The following is a 16,417-nucleotide window of genomic DNA, read 5'->3' on the forward strand; positions in this document are numbered from 1 at the left end:
TTCTGAAGTGTATAAATCATATGTCTTATGCTTATAGTCTATATAGCTATCTCTCATAGTTATTGAGAATTTGATGATGTGAAACTTTATTTTTTTTTATTGTAAAATATATGACGTTTAATCCAGAGCACTTCGGATTATCAGAAAAGGATAAACTTCTTACCACAAATGTTTTTAAGAGAATAGCAGGAGAATATGGTCTTTCAACTCCAGAAGTTAGAGAGCAAGTTCAAATTGCAACAACTATTTTTCTTCATTATATAATAGATGGCTGTGTTGCTTACCATCAAAGAGACGACACCGAAAAGCCTGTGTCTGTTAAGACGGCAGATATTATTCGTACACTAGAAAATTCTGGTTTCATAACTATTGCAAGAAAATGCGCATCTCAGTAGGTGTTATAATATTTATGAAACTAGAATTTGTTGATATAATGATTTATTCAAAAACTTGTTCAGCGAAGATATATTTTTTATTTACCGAGGTAAACACTGCTATTCGATCATCAATCCAACGAGATACATCATGGATTTATATACGAATCCGGGCTCAATGATTTTTAAAATGTTTCCAATAATATTGAAATCAATAATTTCAATTGAAGTTAAATGATTATTATTCATGTAAATAACTGCTATAGTACGTCAAGAATTTCTTTCTGAAATGACGCTAGTGTTTTGTTGAGTTAATTGATATTCGACCAAGCTCCAACTAATTTACTTGGGAACTAATTTTAAACCTTGTGTATATTATAATTTCTGTTTATTTTGGTATTAATTACAATTGAAGTTTCTGAAAAAAAATGCCATTTCAAAATATTTTACCATTAATAAATGAACCTTAATCTTAAGGCAATCTATTCCTTGAAATTAAGGTCAATTTTTAATTCAAATCATAAATTTTTTTAAACTTTAAAAAAGATTGATACTATTAATATATGCTGAACGAATATTCAATGAAAAATTTAATTTAAAAGTACGATTATCACCGGCATAAAATACAATGGTGAGTTAGATATTAATATAGATAACATTATGATAATCATATTCTAAGTAATCCCAGCAGATATAATTATTCAAATATGTCAGAAAAAATTTTGAAAATTGCTCATTCAATTCAAAAAAATGTTCGATAATCCCGATACCAGTCTCTATGAGAAGCGAGGCTGGCTTCGATTGGTTGACGAACACAATACTGAAATAGGTAAAAGATATGTAATATTCAATGATGCTGAGCTAGCTCTGTATTTAGATGGAACTCTCAGCGAGCTTGACAAGAAGTTCATGGTTACTAGACAAACAAAAGCAGAGCTTCTCGAAGATCGCAAAGAATCGACAATTAAAGTTACAATTGATGAAAAAACGAAACCTTTATATTTTATTTCAGCGAGAAACGAAGATATTTCATGCTGGATGCTTGCCATCAATTCCAAAAAGCTTGATATGCCTAAATTATCTATGAATGACTTCAGAATCATCAGCGTTATCGGTAGAGGTTATTATGGTAAAGTTATGCTCGTTCAGAAGAAGGATTCGGGTGAACTATTTGCTATCAAATACATCAGAAAGTCGCGCCTGAATGATGACAATGGAAGTTCTGTCATTGCCGAGCGTAATATTTTAATGAAAGTTCGTCATCCTTTTATTGTTAATTTATGCTTCGCATTTCAGACAGAAACAAAAGTTTACCTTGGTCTTGAGTACGCGGCTGGTGGCGAATTATTTTACCACATGGACCAAGTTGGAACTATTCCAATTGATGATGCTCGCCTTTACATTGCTGAGATTGGTCTTGCTTTGCAACACTTGCACTCAATCGGTATCGTTTACCGCGATCTAAAGCCAGAAAACATTTTATTTGACGAAAAAGGACATATTAAGTTAACCGATTTTGGTTTATCCAAGAGTTTAGACACATCTGAATCAACAACTACTTTCTGCGGAACATGTGAATATCTTGCCCCAGAAATAGTTACACAACAACCTTACAGCTACAAAGTAGATGAATGGGCTCTTGGTGTACTTGCATTTGAAATGATTTTTGGTCAGACACCATTTGCCGATGAAAACAAAGTTTATTTATTTGATAAAATTGTTTCAGAAGATCCAGAGTTCCCATTCCTATGTGATTTCAAGGTTACAAACTTCATTCTCAGATTGCTTACTAAGGATCCGGAGAAAAGACCTTCATTTGCTGAAGTTCAAGATGATCCTTTCTTCGCTGGCCTTGATTGGGATAAGGTATATAAGCGCGAATATACACCCCGCTTTATTCCGAAGGTAAAAGATCCACTTCATCCAACTAATTTCGATCCAGAATTTACAAATGAAATTCCAACTGATTCTTTATGTGCTCCTGGCCTAGGTGATATAGGAAATATACCAGGATTCTCATTTATGGAATCAAAGCTTGGATAAATTATAAAATATTATTTATTATTCATATCAATTCCTTTGTTTTTTTAATTTGTATCTCATTTATATAATTCATATAACTAATTGCATTATTGTTCGAAAATGAAATCTATTTTTTGCCGTATAGCATTGCTAACTATCTTAAACTAGTCAATTTCAACAAGTATGAAATTTCCGATCATTTTTAAACGATACCGGAGTAATAAAATTTGTTAGAATTCAGAACATTCAAAATTGGGTACAGAGAGTATGCATTTATTGGTCGTGGTATATATATGAAGATATTTTACCACAATTTGCTTGGCGGATTGTTCGCCAACAAATCTGAGGCGAAATCGATTAACACAACATACAAATACTCCATACCTACTGAAGTCACTGATGAGTTCCGTGATCAAGACAACAAATTTACCTTTGCACTCGTTTATCCTGAAATTAATTTATATAATATCTGGCAGCAAACCAATAATCCGCTAAATGAGAGACCAAAAGCAGCAAATAATTCTCACTATTATGTGGAAGGATATTATAACATCACGATTTTAGCAAATCGTAATGAAACTAACTGTATATGGGGCGGCTTACTTCTGAGTCACACCGAAAATTTGATGGATGGATGTCCAGGGGGCAAAGATTGGTTCTATACAATTGGTTATGTTGGAACAGGTTGGAGAGCTGATAAACAATTGCTCATTCCATCAAATGACAGTGGTGTCAATATTGTTAGCTTATGGGTAAAAGTTATTGATGATAAGTATAAAGTTATGCTTACTTGTAAAGCAAACAATTATGCAATCTTCTCAAACAAGCTATTTTACCTTGTTTTTGTTATGATATCTGAATAAAGCTTAATATATCTTAAACATCTTCGTTTTAATATATTATCAAATATAATTTTGTATTGATTTAATACTAAATAGAATTTTATCCATGCATTTTTAATTACCATTTACATTATGATTAGATCAGCTGATGGAAAGGTCGTTACAAAAATGATTAGTGAAATTACAACATTTCATTGAGAAAAAAAAAACTAAATTTATAGAAATATTCAAATAGCATGGAGATGGGATAAAAGATCTCTTTTGAAATATGCTCTATAATAGATCATCTTCTTTAATTTCCCAAAAATTATTCTCTTATCAACGATAACTATGTAAAAATATGCACTTTCTATTCGTGTAGATAAAGTTTTTAGCGTGGAATATCCAGTAAGATTATAAAAAAGATTTTGGAACCGCATCTCCGCACCGATAGGAGAAAAAATGACAAAAATTAAGGTCGATCTTTTCGGAGGTTTACGTATCGTTTTGAGCTAACTCTCAAAATTTTTTAATGCAAGAAGAAGTCCAAGATGACGATGCACAGAAGGTTTACAAAATCATCGTTGTTGGCGATATGGGTACAGGAAAAACATCTATGATTCGCCGTTTTGTAGAAGGAAATTTCTCGGAATTTTATAAAATTACAATCGGCGTTGACTTTGCAAATAAAATCATCACTGCCGATGGCGTAAAATGCGATATACAGTTATGGGATATAGCAGGCCAAGAAAGATTTGGCTCAATGACTGGCGTATACTATAGAGAATCCGTTGGCGCGATAGTTGTCTTTGATATTACCCGCCCTTCAACCTTTGAGATGACAAAGATCTGGATGGACGATATCCAGGCTAAAGTTCAAACTTCTGCCGGAGAAGCAGTTCCAACTTTACTTATCGGCAACAAAATCGATTTGAAGCCAGAAAACTGGGGTAACAAGACAGAAGAGATGCAGAAATATGCAGAAGAAAATCATTACTTGCAATATTTCGAAACAAGTGCAAAAGATGGTACAAATCTAGAAGAAGCTATCCAGGCATTAGCTTCATACATCGTTAAAAATAACATTGAGCCAGAAAGTACTCGAGATCTAAAGGGTGTCGATATCTCTGAAACATCAAAGGTTCAAAAGACCGGATGTTGCTAAGATCTTACTAATTACTATAAAAAATATCTTTCCTAGTTTGAATTACTTAACATTTTTTGACTTTTCATGAAAAATTAAAAATTATTAAAAAAAAGTAGATCAAAAAACATATAAAACATAAACATTGTAGGGTGTTTGTTTGTTTTAGAATGTTTCAAGGTCAATTTCCATTGATGAGAAATTATTTTGGCATTTTTGAATGAAATCCTTGTAATTAGTGATTTTATCTTGCAACTTTGGATTGTTTTTCTGAATTGTATCTAAAAACTGATTTAAATTATCATATATTTGAGATATAACAAAACAATTAAAATAATCTGTTGAATCAATGCCTTCAATTATTTGGTTTACAATATCCATAAATTTTTCATGAGTTTGGCAAACAGAAAGCAAATTTGGCAAAATTGAAATCAAAATTGGTTGAGAAATCGAATTTTCTTTAATACACTTGATGATTTCCTTATGCTTTGAAGTCAGAAATTTGATTATTGAACGATCAGGATGATTCCTCATGTAAGATAAAGAAAGATTTGGATTTTTATCGAATAAGAAAATCAATGAATCACAGATAAGTCCTGAATTAAGTATTATATTACTGAACGTGTTTAAATTTGACTTTGCAGATTGAAGAGTTGGATTTAAAAGAGAACTGCTTTGAGAGAGCTTGTTTTCTAAGGAACTGACTAAACTGTTCGATTGTTGGAAGAAATTCTCAAGATTTAATTCTTTATATGAAATTGGATTTTTCGGAAATTGCAAATCAGTTTTTTCAATCTTTTGGGCATTGTAGTATATGTATCTGTTATAGTTAGACTGTAATGCACATTTACAGCCTTGTATTTGGTATTCTTCGTTTTCAATTCGAATTTTTGTTTTGAAGATCAAAATAACTTTATAATTTGATGAAATTACGTTAACAACTTCATGGTATACAACTCTCGTATTCTCAAATACATTAATTACCTCACAAGATTCATTTTGAAAATTATATAAGTAAACATTTGAGTTATCGCAGTATATTTTGACGTTATTTTGGTCTATAAGTATTTCTGAGTGTATGACAAACCTGGATTCTGTTCTATCGAAGACAGTTAACTTGAAATTTTGATCTAAAATGCAAAACAAAATAAATGAGAAATCAAACTGTAAAACGTTATCGTATACCAATGTCTGTTGAAAATTCATGTCATTATTAACTTGTTGATTTTCGGAAATAAAATTCAAATATAAGTTCGGAGTTATTAAGAAATAAAAGTAATTTTGCATGTTTAGATCGCACTTGGCGTAGACTATATTTTGGAATGTTTTTGTTTGTGAATCTAGCTTTTCAAGATTAAAAATATTTAAATTTTTATCACTTGTAACTAAAATTGTGTCTTTAACTAATGTAATTGATGATGGCTTGTAATCCATTGGAATGTCGCGTTGTTTCTTTCCTGTAGCAGAAATTATCAAATTATTTGTAAATTCATCAGCGAATACAAAATGATTGTCATCAACGTATCCTGTTACGAATTTTTTGGAATTTTCTGGTGTTTTTTCTGATTTCTCTTGGATAATATCAAAAAGAGGATAATATGGTTGGAATTTTGTATTTTGGTTTGGCTTATCGCTTTTACTCTCTGTTGTTTTAGTATTTTGATCAGAATTGCTGTTCTGTTTGTTGATATTATTTCCGGACTTAAGAAGATTAGGATCTAAAACATATTTAGTTTCGCCTGATGTTTTATTTGGTTCATCGTTCTGCTTCTTATCATTTTCGGTCAGTTGATTGCTATTATTGCTACTATTCTTTGAATTATCATTCATAAAATGAGAACAAATTAATCTATGAAATGGATATTACAATAAAACAATATGAATATATCAATATTTTGTTTACAAATAGATGAAAAATCCGAAATTTTTTATTTCATATCAAGATTTCATTATGAAATTACCTATTTAAAAAAAGAAAAAGCATTAATAAGATGATAATTTGATATATAAATCTTTAAAAAAAGTTAATTAATTTTACTGATCGAAAAGCCAGTGCTCGATCGTGAGGATCTCCTGTTCTCTAATTCTTACGAGGTCCTCTGGGTCGTTATCTGTGGCGCCATCGAGGTCGCTGCAATGGCCAAGCTCAGGGCCGGCGTATGTGCGAACGACGCTATTTTCGTTGACTTTGACATCCTCAGTTACGCAAGTCCATGTCCATGGATCCTGTGAAGCTGTTGTATAGAAAATGTGGTCGCGATTGAGAGGAATTCCGCTGTATTTCGCATTGAAGGCATCAACGTCTGGGTGCATCTCCTGGTCGAAGACATCCTTGCATTGGTCTTCGAAGACTTCCTTTGTAACCTTTTCGCCACGAAGAGATAATCTTCCCTTTCCGATCTGCCAGTAAGCGAGTTGGTTGCATGTCATCCAGAACCAGCAGCGCTGATCGTTGTTTGGTCCTGTGATGTTTCTCATGTGGGCTGTAGAGTATTCTTGTGGCTTGGCCTGGTTTTCGTAGAACCAGCCCTTTGCGTATGTAGCGAGAGCGGAAACTGTATCGTAGCCGAGGCGACGGGCATTGACAAGTGGGCTGCAAACCTTAGAGAGGTTGTTGTATTGTAATGAGAGGGTGAATAATTCGCCGATGAAGTTCATGAATTCGCCATCCTTGAGTGGGTATTTTTCTGTATCGACGCCGAAGAGGTTCATGACATAAGCTTTGTCACTTGGGTCTTCGAGAAGCTTTTCAATTTGGTATCTTGTTTGGCGAGCGATTGCAGCGCACTCCTGACCCATGGAAATGGCATCTTGGAGATCGAACTCTACGAAATTGTTTGTAGCATAAAGGACGCCGGATGATGAAATTGCTGCTTTGAAATCATCTGGATATTTATCTCTGATGAGGGCAGAAAGAAGGCCTGGATATGATCCACCAACAACAAGCCATGGTAAATTAAGTTTCTTTTCATTTTGATAATAATCGTGGAAAACCTTATAATCTTGAACAGCTTGCTCAACTGTTAAGAATTTGAGTTTGTCAACTGTAAGTCCGTCCTGTGGAATGGATTTTCCGAAGAATCTGTGCTGAATTGTTAAAACAATTGCGTTATATCTCTTAGCAAGAACAGCGTTAAAATCACTAACGCCGGATGCAACGAGTTTGTCACTTTCTGCGCCTATTTTAACGATGATTGCTTTTGGTTGTCCGACAACATGATCAGTAACTTCATAATAGTACTGATCAAAGGTCTCTGAACCTGTATTTTCGTGGTCAAGAGTCTGTTTAAATGAATAGAATGTGCGATTTTCGTCGCTCCTCACTAATGATAATAAAATGGGCAACATTTTCCTATTCTATGGCCAATGTAAACTATTTAAATTTTGAACTGACCTTAAGAATTTTATTTTTTATTTCACATTTGGATTTAAACTATGGTGTTGTTGTTAAATTTAAAATATTCGCTTTTTATCTTTCAATTTCAAATTGAATGATAAAAGTGACATTTTTAGCAAATCTCTGCATTTCAATAGATTGCGGTTGATAATAAGAGCTTAGCTACGAAGATTTGAAGAGCTTGAACTGATGTCTACTCAATTATTTCTTCTTCCTATATATCAAGAGATTATGCCGTTTTCAATTTTCATTTATATTTGTTAATTTGAAAGCAATGAGATGTATTTCGGCTTGTGAGACATTTAAGCGATTCCGAAAGAAATAGGAATGTTGAAATTCAAATTTTAAAAATAATTTTTAATAAATTATACATAATATAAATATATGATATATCTATGTCTTCTATAGGTTAATGTGAAGCCTTAAAGAAGATTTAGATATAAAATATAATAAAAATAAAAAACAATTCGAAAAACATGTCAAATTAAGTTACAAACAAGTACGATCTGTATGTGTATTTGCAAGAGATATAATAATCCAGTTGATTATGTCTTAATCTTCTTGTGGAACGATTATATTTGGTTTGGCCATGATTTTTGGAGAAATGGATGGGAATAATCCAGCTTCCCTTGAATAATAAGGAAGTTGTGAACATTTTGAGTCAAATATTCTTTCATAGTGGCAAATTGTGTAATTATCAGGTGTTTTTGGTACTTGAGCATCATTTGTCTGATTGTGAATCAAGTTTATTACGTATTTTCCCTTTTCGAACTTCTCTAAATCATATTTTTGAATCATTGAGAACAAAATCTGTGCGTACTTGTGATTATGCATATTTACAGCAATAATTGTTCTTAGCGCATAATCTACGCACTTATCTCTGATATTTGAGTAAATGGCCGAATCGAAATTTAATGAAATCTGATTTCTAAAGATTTTGTAGAGAAACTGTTTGTTTTCACAGAGCCCAGACAACAAAGTAATGATGTTAAGTAAGATATGTTGGTTTCCTGAGCTCTGATGATAATTTAATAATTCACAAAATCTATCAGTGACATTTGATATCAAATTATCATCCAAATCACAGTTTCCGTATTTTCCTGAGAACAAATTTGAAGAAAGAACATAGATAATGTCACAAGCCATCTTTTGTGTCTCATATTCACAAGTTACACTCGTTGTGAAGTAATTAGAGAGCAAAGCCATAACAACAGCGTCATCTCTATGGCAACTGAACAGTTTTGACTTAACTGTTCCGTTTGTTTCCGATAAAATAATCAGCAAACAATTTAAAATTTTCGCGGAATTTTTCTTCTTCATTCCGTTGATGATTGAATCGAAAACATTTGCATTCAGTTCATCAGATTGCTTCGAAATGATCGTGCAAAGACACTCAATGGCCGTGTAATGACATATTATGTCGTCAGATTTTACAAAGTGAAGTGACCATTCCCAAGGAGAAGAAGGAATTTTTGCGAATGCTTTTATGTTGTCGAAATGAGGGTAAGGGAGGGAAGGATCCGCCTTTAGTGAGTAGTAGAACAACACAAGAGTTGGGAAGGAAAGAGAAGGACAATTCTCATAAATGATGGCGAAAGAAATTTTGAAGAAAATTTCGGAATTTTCCAAAATTGATGAAGAAAATCTTTCGATTTCTGTGATCATTTTCGCTGTATATGTGTCTATGTCTTTCCTGTCGCGTGGAAGAATCGGTCGACAACTGGAAACAATCGTACTAAACATGGATAAAACAAATTTGACATCGAAAAATCCGCCATTTACAAAATCAAAAATTTTGCATTTTTCAGCCAGTTTCATCAGACTTGCTGAGGCATGTGCGAAGAGTTCTGCGTATCTAAGATCAATAATACAGATGTTACTATCAATTATCCTATGAATGACTTGTTTCGCTCGATTTAGGAAACTTCCTCGTAAAATCGAAAGAGATTCAGAGGTGGACATGGTATATAACAGGATATCTGATATACAGACGACATCTCTGAGTGAAAAATCATCGGTTTTCTCAAGATTATTCACTTTTTTGTTGTAAATTGAAATAATATTTTTTGGAATGCTGAAATTCTGCATCAAATATAGTGTTTTCTCATTAGTATTGTTTATTAAGATATCTTCTGTAAGTTGTAGGGCTGAACTGTTTCGTTTTTTGAGTAATTTCAAAAATTCTGTTTTTGTATTTTCAAAAATGCTGTATTTGAACATAATATATAAGGAATTGACAACGGCTTGTTGTCCAATAATATTTGTCGTTGCTACAATGTGAAGAAAACGTAAAGAAAATTCAGAATCTGTATTATTTTGTAAATGTACTAAAAGTGACTCAGAAATCATCAGTACGTAGATATTTTCGCATATTGCTTGTGTTGGAACTGAATCTGGATGAGAAAGACAAAATTCATAATCTGGAAAATTTTTTTCTGCTTTGCTTGTTAAATTGTAAAAGAATTTAACACATTTCTTCCAATCTATCATGGCTAATGAGTGTGGATATGAAGCAGCAATCATCAGAAATGATAATGGAATATAAGTGGAACAAAATAGTTTTTCTGATTGATTAAAGTTCGCTGTATAAACTACTTTAATAATATTGTATAATGTTGGTGTAAGTTCGTTTGTTAAATGCTTAATTATGTTTTTTGATAATTCTTTTTGATTGAATTCCCACATTAACTGTATTACATGACGTAAAATTGGTGAAAAGAATGTTTTATGTTGGATATTTTCATTTAATTGAAATATTAATGTATGAATTTGAATTGCTTGAGTAAAATCAGGGAAATAATTTGAATTTTTAATATGCTCGACAACATTTTGAATTATGTCATCTTGAAAAAGTGTTTTAAAATCACATCGAATGAAAAACGGTAAAATTAGATTGATTAATTCGGATAATTGTTCAGGTTCATCATCTGAACTTAATATAACTTTATTGTCTAGTTGAAGGAAGAATGAATTGTCCGCAATTATTACATTTTCGAACTTTATTAATTCGTTGGGTAGATTTAAAATGAATTGTAAGTATTTTTTGGCTTTGATTACTGTTTCATCAAGGTTTCCAGATAGAATTATCTTCATCTTGTTTAATAAATCATCAATTATTTCATTAATTTGAATTGGATTTTGAGGTGAAACAGATGAAAACCGATTAGATTTCTTTAGTATTACTAGTGATTCAGTGATTTCGTGTTCATTGTTGATTTGAGGCAATGAATTGACAAAATCACTGAACATTGAAAAATTTACTTATATAATAATGACTAAGTTCCAGGACTAATCTTAACAAAACTTCCAACATTCAAAAAAAATGAACTATCAAATTAAAGATATATTACAAATCAAATAAAATTTCCACATAAATCTTCTTGGATTAAGAAAATATATGAATAATTGAAATATAATCCTCATTGGTAGATATATAGTGTCATAATTTCACAAGTAAAATGTTGTAAATAGCAAAATAAAATTATTATCCAAATTAAATCAAAAGCATATTGACTTAAGACTGATTGTATCAAGAGTGAATATGTAATTGCTGGTATATAATAAGAGTTTTTAATAAAGGAACTGTATTTAAATATTCATTTAAAAGCCTTGCGAAGAACGCACAGCCTTACCGGCGAAAGCCTTATCATCTTTAAGAACAACACGAGCGGCAACAATTTCGGGATCTCCTTCGAAAATATATCCTTGCTCGATGGTTTCGTCTAAAAGTAAGTATAAAAGATCTATCTGCTTCATTAAATCATCGTAGCTAACTTTCTTGTAAACAAGGGAGAGAGCAGTGAAAATTGTTTCAAGAACTTCGTCTAATAAAAGTTCATTTGCCTTTAAATCGCCAACAACAAAACCGACAACATCGTTACAATTGCGATAAACGGTAATGTATTCTTCATGTTGCATAATTTGGCCATCGAAATCTTCTGAAGCGCGTTTGAATATATTATTTTCAAAATCTGTTCTCTTTTCGTCTGGAATGCTATTATCATAGTATTGAGCAGTAATTCTTGATCCTGAATGGGAGTAGAAAAAGACTGCTTTTACTTTTGTTAAATCCTGAAAACTCATTTTTTAATATTAAAAAAAGTGACGGACTTTCTGACGAAAAAAATGAAAAACTTTAAAAATTTATAGTAAAATGCCATCCATGAGTGTTAAGGATCGTAACTTCTTATGGACGAAACCAGAAAAATCGATCTGTTCACTGAGAAATAAAATCATGTCAGCTAGAAAACCATTTTGACAATGTAAAGTTAACAATCATAGCATCAATTAATAAACGGGCATGGAAATTCGTCCCCAGATAACAAATGAAGATCTTGGTAAAATTGTCGAACTATTTAGCCAAGCAATATCAGAAAGCATTGGAGATGATCAGAAGATTAATTTAGATCAAAATAAAGTTAATATTCAATTTGAAAATGCACTTAGGCAAAATTTAACAATCATTCAGACCCCAGAAGAAGAAATTAAAGGACAACAGATCAAATGTCAAATAGAAAAAATGCAACAACAAGCAATTAGATTACAACAACAAATTCTCGGCAGGAAAAATGCGTTTGTTAATACAGTTCGCACAATGATAGATCAGTATTTGGATGAATTGATACCAGATACTCCTGAAATTGACATTGATCAACCAATTCAATTTCCTCCTGAAGTCAACGAGTTGTTCACTAAATTGGATGAGCAAATTGATTCGCTAGAACAGCAAGTTAAAAGATCTAGTATGGAAAAAACAATCAACCAACTTTCTCCGTTTATTCAATCTACAATGAACTTTCTTAATGAATATGAGAAAAATTAGCCATGCTACATTAATTTAACTTATTGAGATTTATCAAAATCCTATTTGTTTGTTACGAAAAAATAAAATAATTTCTGAATAAAATGAAATTTTGTGTTTTTTTATGCATTCAATTATTACTAGCATAAATACTTATTTAATAGATTGAAGTTGTATACGAATAGATAACATTTATATATCAAACATGAAAATTTTATCAAACAAAATATATTATAAACACTCATATATCCTTTTGATTGTGGCATCATCAATATTCAAAGATATAACTGCCCCAGATGATCCAACATCTGTGTATCTTTGATATGATGCTCCAATCTTCTTTGACAACACTTTATTAGTTGATTCGATGATAATATTAATTGTGGAATTGACCTCAGAAAGGTTTTCGAAGTGAGCATATTTCTTGAGTAAATTAACTGGGCATGGGCGACCAATGGCAGTCATTGAGCAGACAATAATTCCGAAAGCAACAACTGAAGGACGGAATTGAAGAATTCTATGATCAAGCAACGAGGCCTCGCACATAAATCCAGCAACTTCGATTAGAGGATTGTCTGCTGAAACTGCCACTAGGTATCTTCTGAGAAAGCTCTTAGTAGTTGGGTACTGAAGTCTGAAATTCAAAAGTTGGAGAATTTTTGCTTCATAGCGGCAAAATTGAGCCTGTGTATATGGTTCATTACATAATTCAATGAGTTCATTAACTGGAGGTATTCTAATTTCTTCAACTTTTGCAGCCATCCACAAGCAAACTGCTCCTACAAGTTGAAGTCGATTTTTATGTATATTTTTCTTCGATAATACTTGATCTAAATATGCAATGGTATTGAACAATGTATCACTTGCAAAATTAAATTCGTGGTGTACGTTTATTAACCACTTAACCAAAATTTCTCTCATTTTTGGAGTAATTTCAGTCTGAACTTCTTCGAACCTTCCTTCTGGAATAATGAACTGCGATTCTTCCTTTTGATCTGTTACGAAAATTCTTTCAGCATAGCGAGCAACACTTAATGGTTTTGTGGAGTTGCTAATATCAGCATCTTGCATTTCAGGCTGATCGGGTGAGAGATTTTCATCAGCATCATCTTCAATTTCGACGTCTGAATATTCTGAATCTTCAACATGAGTAAGTTTCTTAGGTAAAAACAGTGAGCGAAAGTCAACTGTTGCCTTAACCCTATCAGTGTGCACTGTGTTTGCATAAGAGTTCTGTGAGTTTAACATCATCTGATGATTAGTGAAGATTTTAAACGTACACATCCATAAATTCAATTTGTGTAGTTTACAAGCGTTTTATTCAAAGAGCATTAGCCATACATGTGTTTGCATTCACCATATAGATGTATATCCTATGTTCAATTCAAAAACAAAAATCATAACTGAAATTAATCTGAAATGAAGTTTGTCTTGTATATATGGAATAATTCTTCTGATATTCATGAATGACATTAATATTGTATTTTGTTTCTTAGCTTTAAATTGTTTTATCTTCAGAAGAAATTTTAAATTCCATTTTATTTTTCGAATTTAATCATGATAACTCCTTAGAATCATATAAAATCGATTTTACAGTGTAAAAATAATGTATATTATAAAGGATTTTTAATCTAAATTTTATCAAACATAAAAACAAAACTAAATATCTAACTTATCTGAGTATTTAGCCAAACCAATCACCAGGTAGCAATGATATTGATTGTTTGGCCTTATGTAACAAAAATCATTTGAAATTAAAAATGTATTAATAATATCTGTTGTAAATAGCGAAGTGGTAAAGGTAATAATTGGGTCTTAGTATGGTTCTCGTAATTTGAGTCAATTGAGAAAAAATCAAAATAAAATTTTGTTCTGAAATGATTGGAAGCAATATATCTAATATAAACGGATTGACTTATTGATGTCTGATTACTCCTCTTTAATTTCTGATAAGAACACATGGTCATTTGTTATTAATATCAAATCGCCCTCTTTTCCGATGATCATTGATCTTGTAAATCTCAAAGTAATGTTTTCTTCTACAGCGCAGTAACCGTGTAAAACAACAGAATGAACACCTGGAGAAATTTCTGAACTAAATATTGAAGAAGGCTGCCATCTAATACCATATGGGAAGATGTCTTTCTGTACTTCAATAATTTTACATGGATCTGTGACATAATTTTCTTCTGTATCTTTCAAGATGTTTCTTGAATAATTTTGTTGAATTACGTTGATTGTTTCTGACTGCGGAGTGCTTTCTTCAACTGTAACAGAAAATATTGCAGTTGGAGCATAAAACTTTGATAAATCGACTTCTTGTGTATATCCAACTAAAAAATTATAAACAAATTCATTTGTTGGGTAATCTTCAAAGTTTATTGATATTGATTCGAACCTTTCAAGAGGGGTGTTTTGATTCATGGCTAAATTATGTTCTTGGCCGCCATTTGCATGACTGCTATATCCTTCTTCACCAAAATTTGACTTTGGCTCAGGATATTTTAATTTATGAATTCCCCATCTTGTAATTCCGGAAGACATCTCAAGAACACTGACCCCAAAATAATTATTTATTCCCCCTTAATTCTAAATTTGTGAAGTTTGAATAATTTACAAAACCCGATCAACTTTACTACTCGTCCAATCATTTTTTAATGCATCCAGTGCAAGTTGTACTGCAATTCCTTAAGGAAGAGAACTACATGGAAGCCTTTAATGCTTTAGAAAAGGAATCTGGCATTAAATACAAAGAAGGCTTGTTCAAAGAGCACATGTTAAGACAAACATTCGGTGAACTTCAAATCACAGGTCAAACAACAACTCTTAGAGCTCTTATGCAAGGTAAGAAGCTCAAACTTACAGAAACAAGCAAAAAAGTCGAATTTAATGCATCTCCAGTTGCTATTATTGCAATTCCAGAGGGTATTTTAGCATCATTTAACGATAAGACTATTAGGTTGTTCGATGCTGATCTCAATGAATTGAAGAGCACTGAATTAAACGTTCCAACAATCTTATGCTTCCAATACCTCGATGGAAAGGTCTACTATTGCACAATGGGAGGCCATGTTGGTGTTTTCGATATCCAAAAGTTCGAATCTGAGTTTGCACTTCAAGTCAGCAATAATCATGTAACAAACATCCGTATATTAGGTGACTACATTGTTGCTTCTTCATACAGTGGCGAATTGTCATTCGTACGTAGATCAGATTTCATTCTTGAAAAGAGATTCAAGCATCCAAACGCAATTTCATCGATGTGCTTAGTTAACAACGGCGTTATATATGCATTACAAAATGATAACTCCTTTATGTACAGAAGCCTCGATGATATCGAACAAGTTCAGTATCTTTTGATGAATCCAATTGAATTCGATACTCACGGCTTCGGCGTTCGTGATATGAAGGAGAGCCCAAGCGATAAATCGTCATTCATTGTTTTAACCGACCAAAACAGAGCTGTTATCTACAAATTTACTCCTGGAGCTCAAGAACTCGAAGTTTTGGCCAATGTCGACCATGTTCTTAGCGACGGACTTACACAACCACAAATGATTTGGCCAACAGGACCAATATTCCTTTCTACAACTGATGATTTGAAAGTTAATGCAGTTGATATCGCTGATAACAAGCTTGCATTCCAGATTTCTAACTGGCACAAGGCAACACGTTGTTTAACAATGCAAAACAACATTTTATACGTTGGTGCTTTTGATAAGTCACTTTCTTCATTTGTACTTGAAGAAACTGAGTAATGAATAAATATATTTTTGTGTCATTTAAATATTTTTAATGAACATGTCTTTAAATCATGAAAAAATACAGAAATTGATTTAATATTTTGGCGAATTTATA

At 32.1% G+C, this 16,417-nt stretch overlaps 12 protein-coding genes across 12 annotated transcripts; 6 read left to right on the forward strand and 6 right to left on the reverse strand.

The window, feature by feature from the left end:
* Positions 1 to 110: 110 nt before the first annotated feature.
* Positions 111 to 395, forward strand: TVAGG3_0421460 (uncharacterized protein; the record flags this gene model as incomplete). Its single annotated transcript, XM_001322961.1, has 1 exon — positions 111 to 395. One exon carries the CDS (start codon positions 111 to 113, stop codon positions 393 to 395), a length of 285 nt encoding a protein of 94 aa, XP_001322996.1.
* Positions 396 to 1,109: 714 nt separating this feature from the next.
* On the forward strand, positions 1,110 to 2,448 carry TVAGG3_0421470 (protein serine/threonine kinase protein; the record flags this gene model as incomplete). The annotated part of the gene is made up of 1 exon (XM_001322960.2): positions 1,125 to 2,417. One exon carries the CDS (start codon positions 1,125 to 1,127, stop codon positions 2,415 to 2,417), a length of 1,293 nt encoding a protein of 430 aa, XP_001322995.1.
* An 88-nt stretch (positions 2,449 to 2,536) lies between these two features.
* On the forward strand, positions 2,537 to 3,310 carry TVAGG3_0421480 (uncharacterized protein; the record flags this gene model as incomplete). Its single annotated transcript, XM_001322959.1, has 1 exon — positions 2,690 to 3,259. One exon carries the CDS (start codon positions 2,690 to 2,692, stop codon positions 3,257 to 3,259), a length of 570 nt encoding a protein of 189 aa, XP_001322994.1.
* Positions 3,311 to 3,749: 439 nt separating this feature from the next.
* Positions 3,750 to 4,382, forward strand: TVAGG3_0421500 (small Rab GTPase RabX11; the record flags this gene model as incomplete). Its single annotated transcript, XM_001322958.1, has 1 exon — positions 3,750 to 4,382. One exon carries the CDS (start codon positions 3,750 to 3,752, stop codon positions 4,380 to 4,382), a length of 633 nt encoding a protein of 210 aa, XP_001322993.1.
* A 144-nt stretch (positions 4,383 to 4,526) lies between these two features.
* TVAGG3_0421490 (uncharacterized protein) lies at positions 4,527 to 6,191 on the reverse strand (the record flags this gene model as incomplete). The annotated part of the gene is made up of 1 exon (XM_001322957.1): positions 4,527 to 6,191. One exon carries the CDS (start codon positions 6,189 to 6,191, stop codon positions 4,527 to 4,529), a length of 1,665 nt encoding a protein of 554 aa, XP_001322992.1.
* Positions 6,192 to 6,373: 182 nt separating this feature from the next.
* TVAGG3_0421510 (serine-type peptidase protein) lies at positions 6,374 to 8,008 on the reverse strand (the record flags this gene model as incomplete). Its single annotated transcript, XM_001322956.2, has 1 exon — positions 6,396 to 7,709. One exon carries the CDS (start codon positions 7,707 to 7,709, stop codon positions 6,396 to 6,398), a length of 1,314 nt encoding a protein of 437 aa, XP_001322991.1.
* A 218-nt stretch (positions 8,009 to 8,226) lies between these two features.
* Positions 8,227 to 11,015, reverse strand: TVAGG3_0421520 (armadillo (ARM) repeat-containing protein family; the record flags this gene model as incomplete). Its single annotated transcript, XM_001322955.1, has 1 exon — positions 8,311 to 11,007. The coding sequence occupies one exon, from the start codon at positions 11,005 to 11,007 to the stop codon at positions 8,311 to 8,313; it is 2,697 nt and encodes an 898-aa protein (XP_001322990.1).
* A 181-nt stretch (positions 11,016 to 11,196) lies between these two features.
* Positions 11,197 to 11,877, reverse strand: TVAGG3_0421530 (vesicle-mediated transport; the record flags this gene model as incomplete). The annotated part of the gene is made up of 1 exon (XM_001322954.2): positions 11,359 to 11,841. The coding sequence occupies one exon, from the start codon at positions 11,839 to 11,841 to the stop codon at positions 11,359 to 11,361; it is 483 nt and encodes a 160-aa protein (XP_001322989.1).
* Positions 11,878 to 12,053: 176 nt separating this feature from the next.
* On the forward strand, positions 12,054 to 12,644 carry TVAGG3_0421540 (uncharacterized protein; the record flags this gene model as incomplete). The annotated part of the gene is made up of 1 exon (XM_001322953.1): positions 12,059 to 12,580. The coding sequence occupies one exon, from the start codon at positions 12,059 to 12,061 to the stop codon at positions 12,578 to 12,580; it is 522 nt and encodes a 173-aa protein (XP_001322988.1).
* A 146-nt stretch (positions 12,645 to 12,790) lies between these two features.
* TVAGG3_0421550 (cell division) lies at positions 12,791 to 13,810 on the reverse strand (the record flags this gene model as incomplete). The annotated part of the gene is made up of 1 exon (XM_001322952.1): positions 12,791 to 13,810. One exon carries the CDS (start codon positions 13,808 to 13,810, stop codon positions 12,791 to 12,793), a length of 1,020 nt encoding a protein of 339 aa, XP_001322987.1.
* A 425-nt stretch (positions 13,811 to 14,235) lies between these two features.
* TVAGG3_0421560 (uncharacterized protein) lies at positions 14,236 to 15,136 on the reverse strand (the record flags this gene model as incomplete). Its single annotated transcript, XM_001322951.1, has 1 exon — positions 14,489 to 15,103. One exon carries the CDS (start codon positions 15,101 to 15,103, stop codon positions 14,489 to 14,491), a length of 615 nt encoding a protein of 204 aa, XP_001322986.1.
* A 61-nt stretch (positions 15,137 to 15,197) lies between these two features.
* TVAGG3_0421570 (WD40 repeat-like family) lies at positions 15,198 to 16,360 on the forward strand (the record flags this gene model as incomplete). Its single annotated transcript, XM_001322950.2, has 1 exon — positions 15,217 to 16,317. The coding sequence occupies one exon, from the start codon at positions 15,217 to 15,219 to the stop codon at positions 16,315 to 16,317; it is 1,101 nt and encodes a 366-aa protein (XP_001322985.1).
* Between the last annotated feature and the right edge of the window lie 57 nt (positions 16,361 to 16,417).

Source organism: Trichomonas vaginalis, chromosome V (genome assembly GCF_026262505.1).
Source record: "Trichomonas vaginalis G3 chromosome V, whole genome shotgun sequence".
NCBI classification, from domain to species: domain Eukaryota; phylum Parabasalia; order Trichomonadida; family Trichomonadidae; genus Trichomonas; species Trichomonas vaginalis.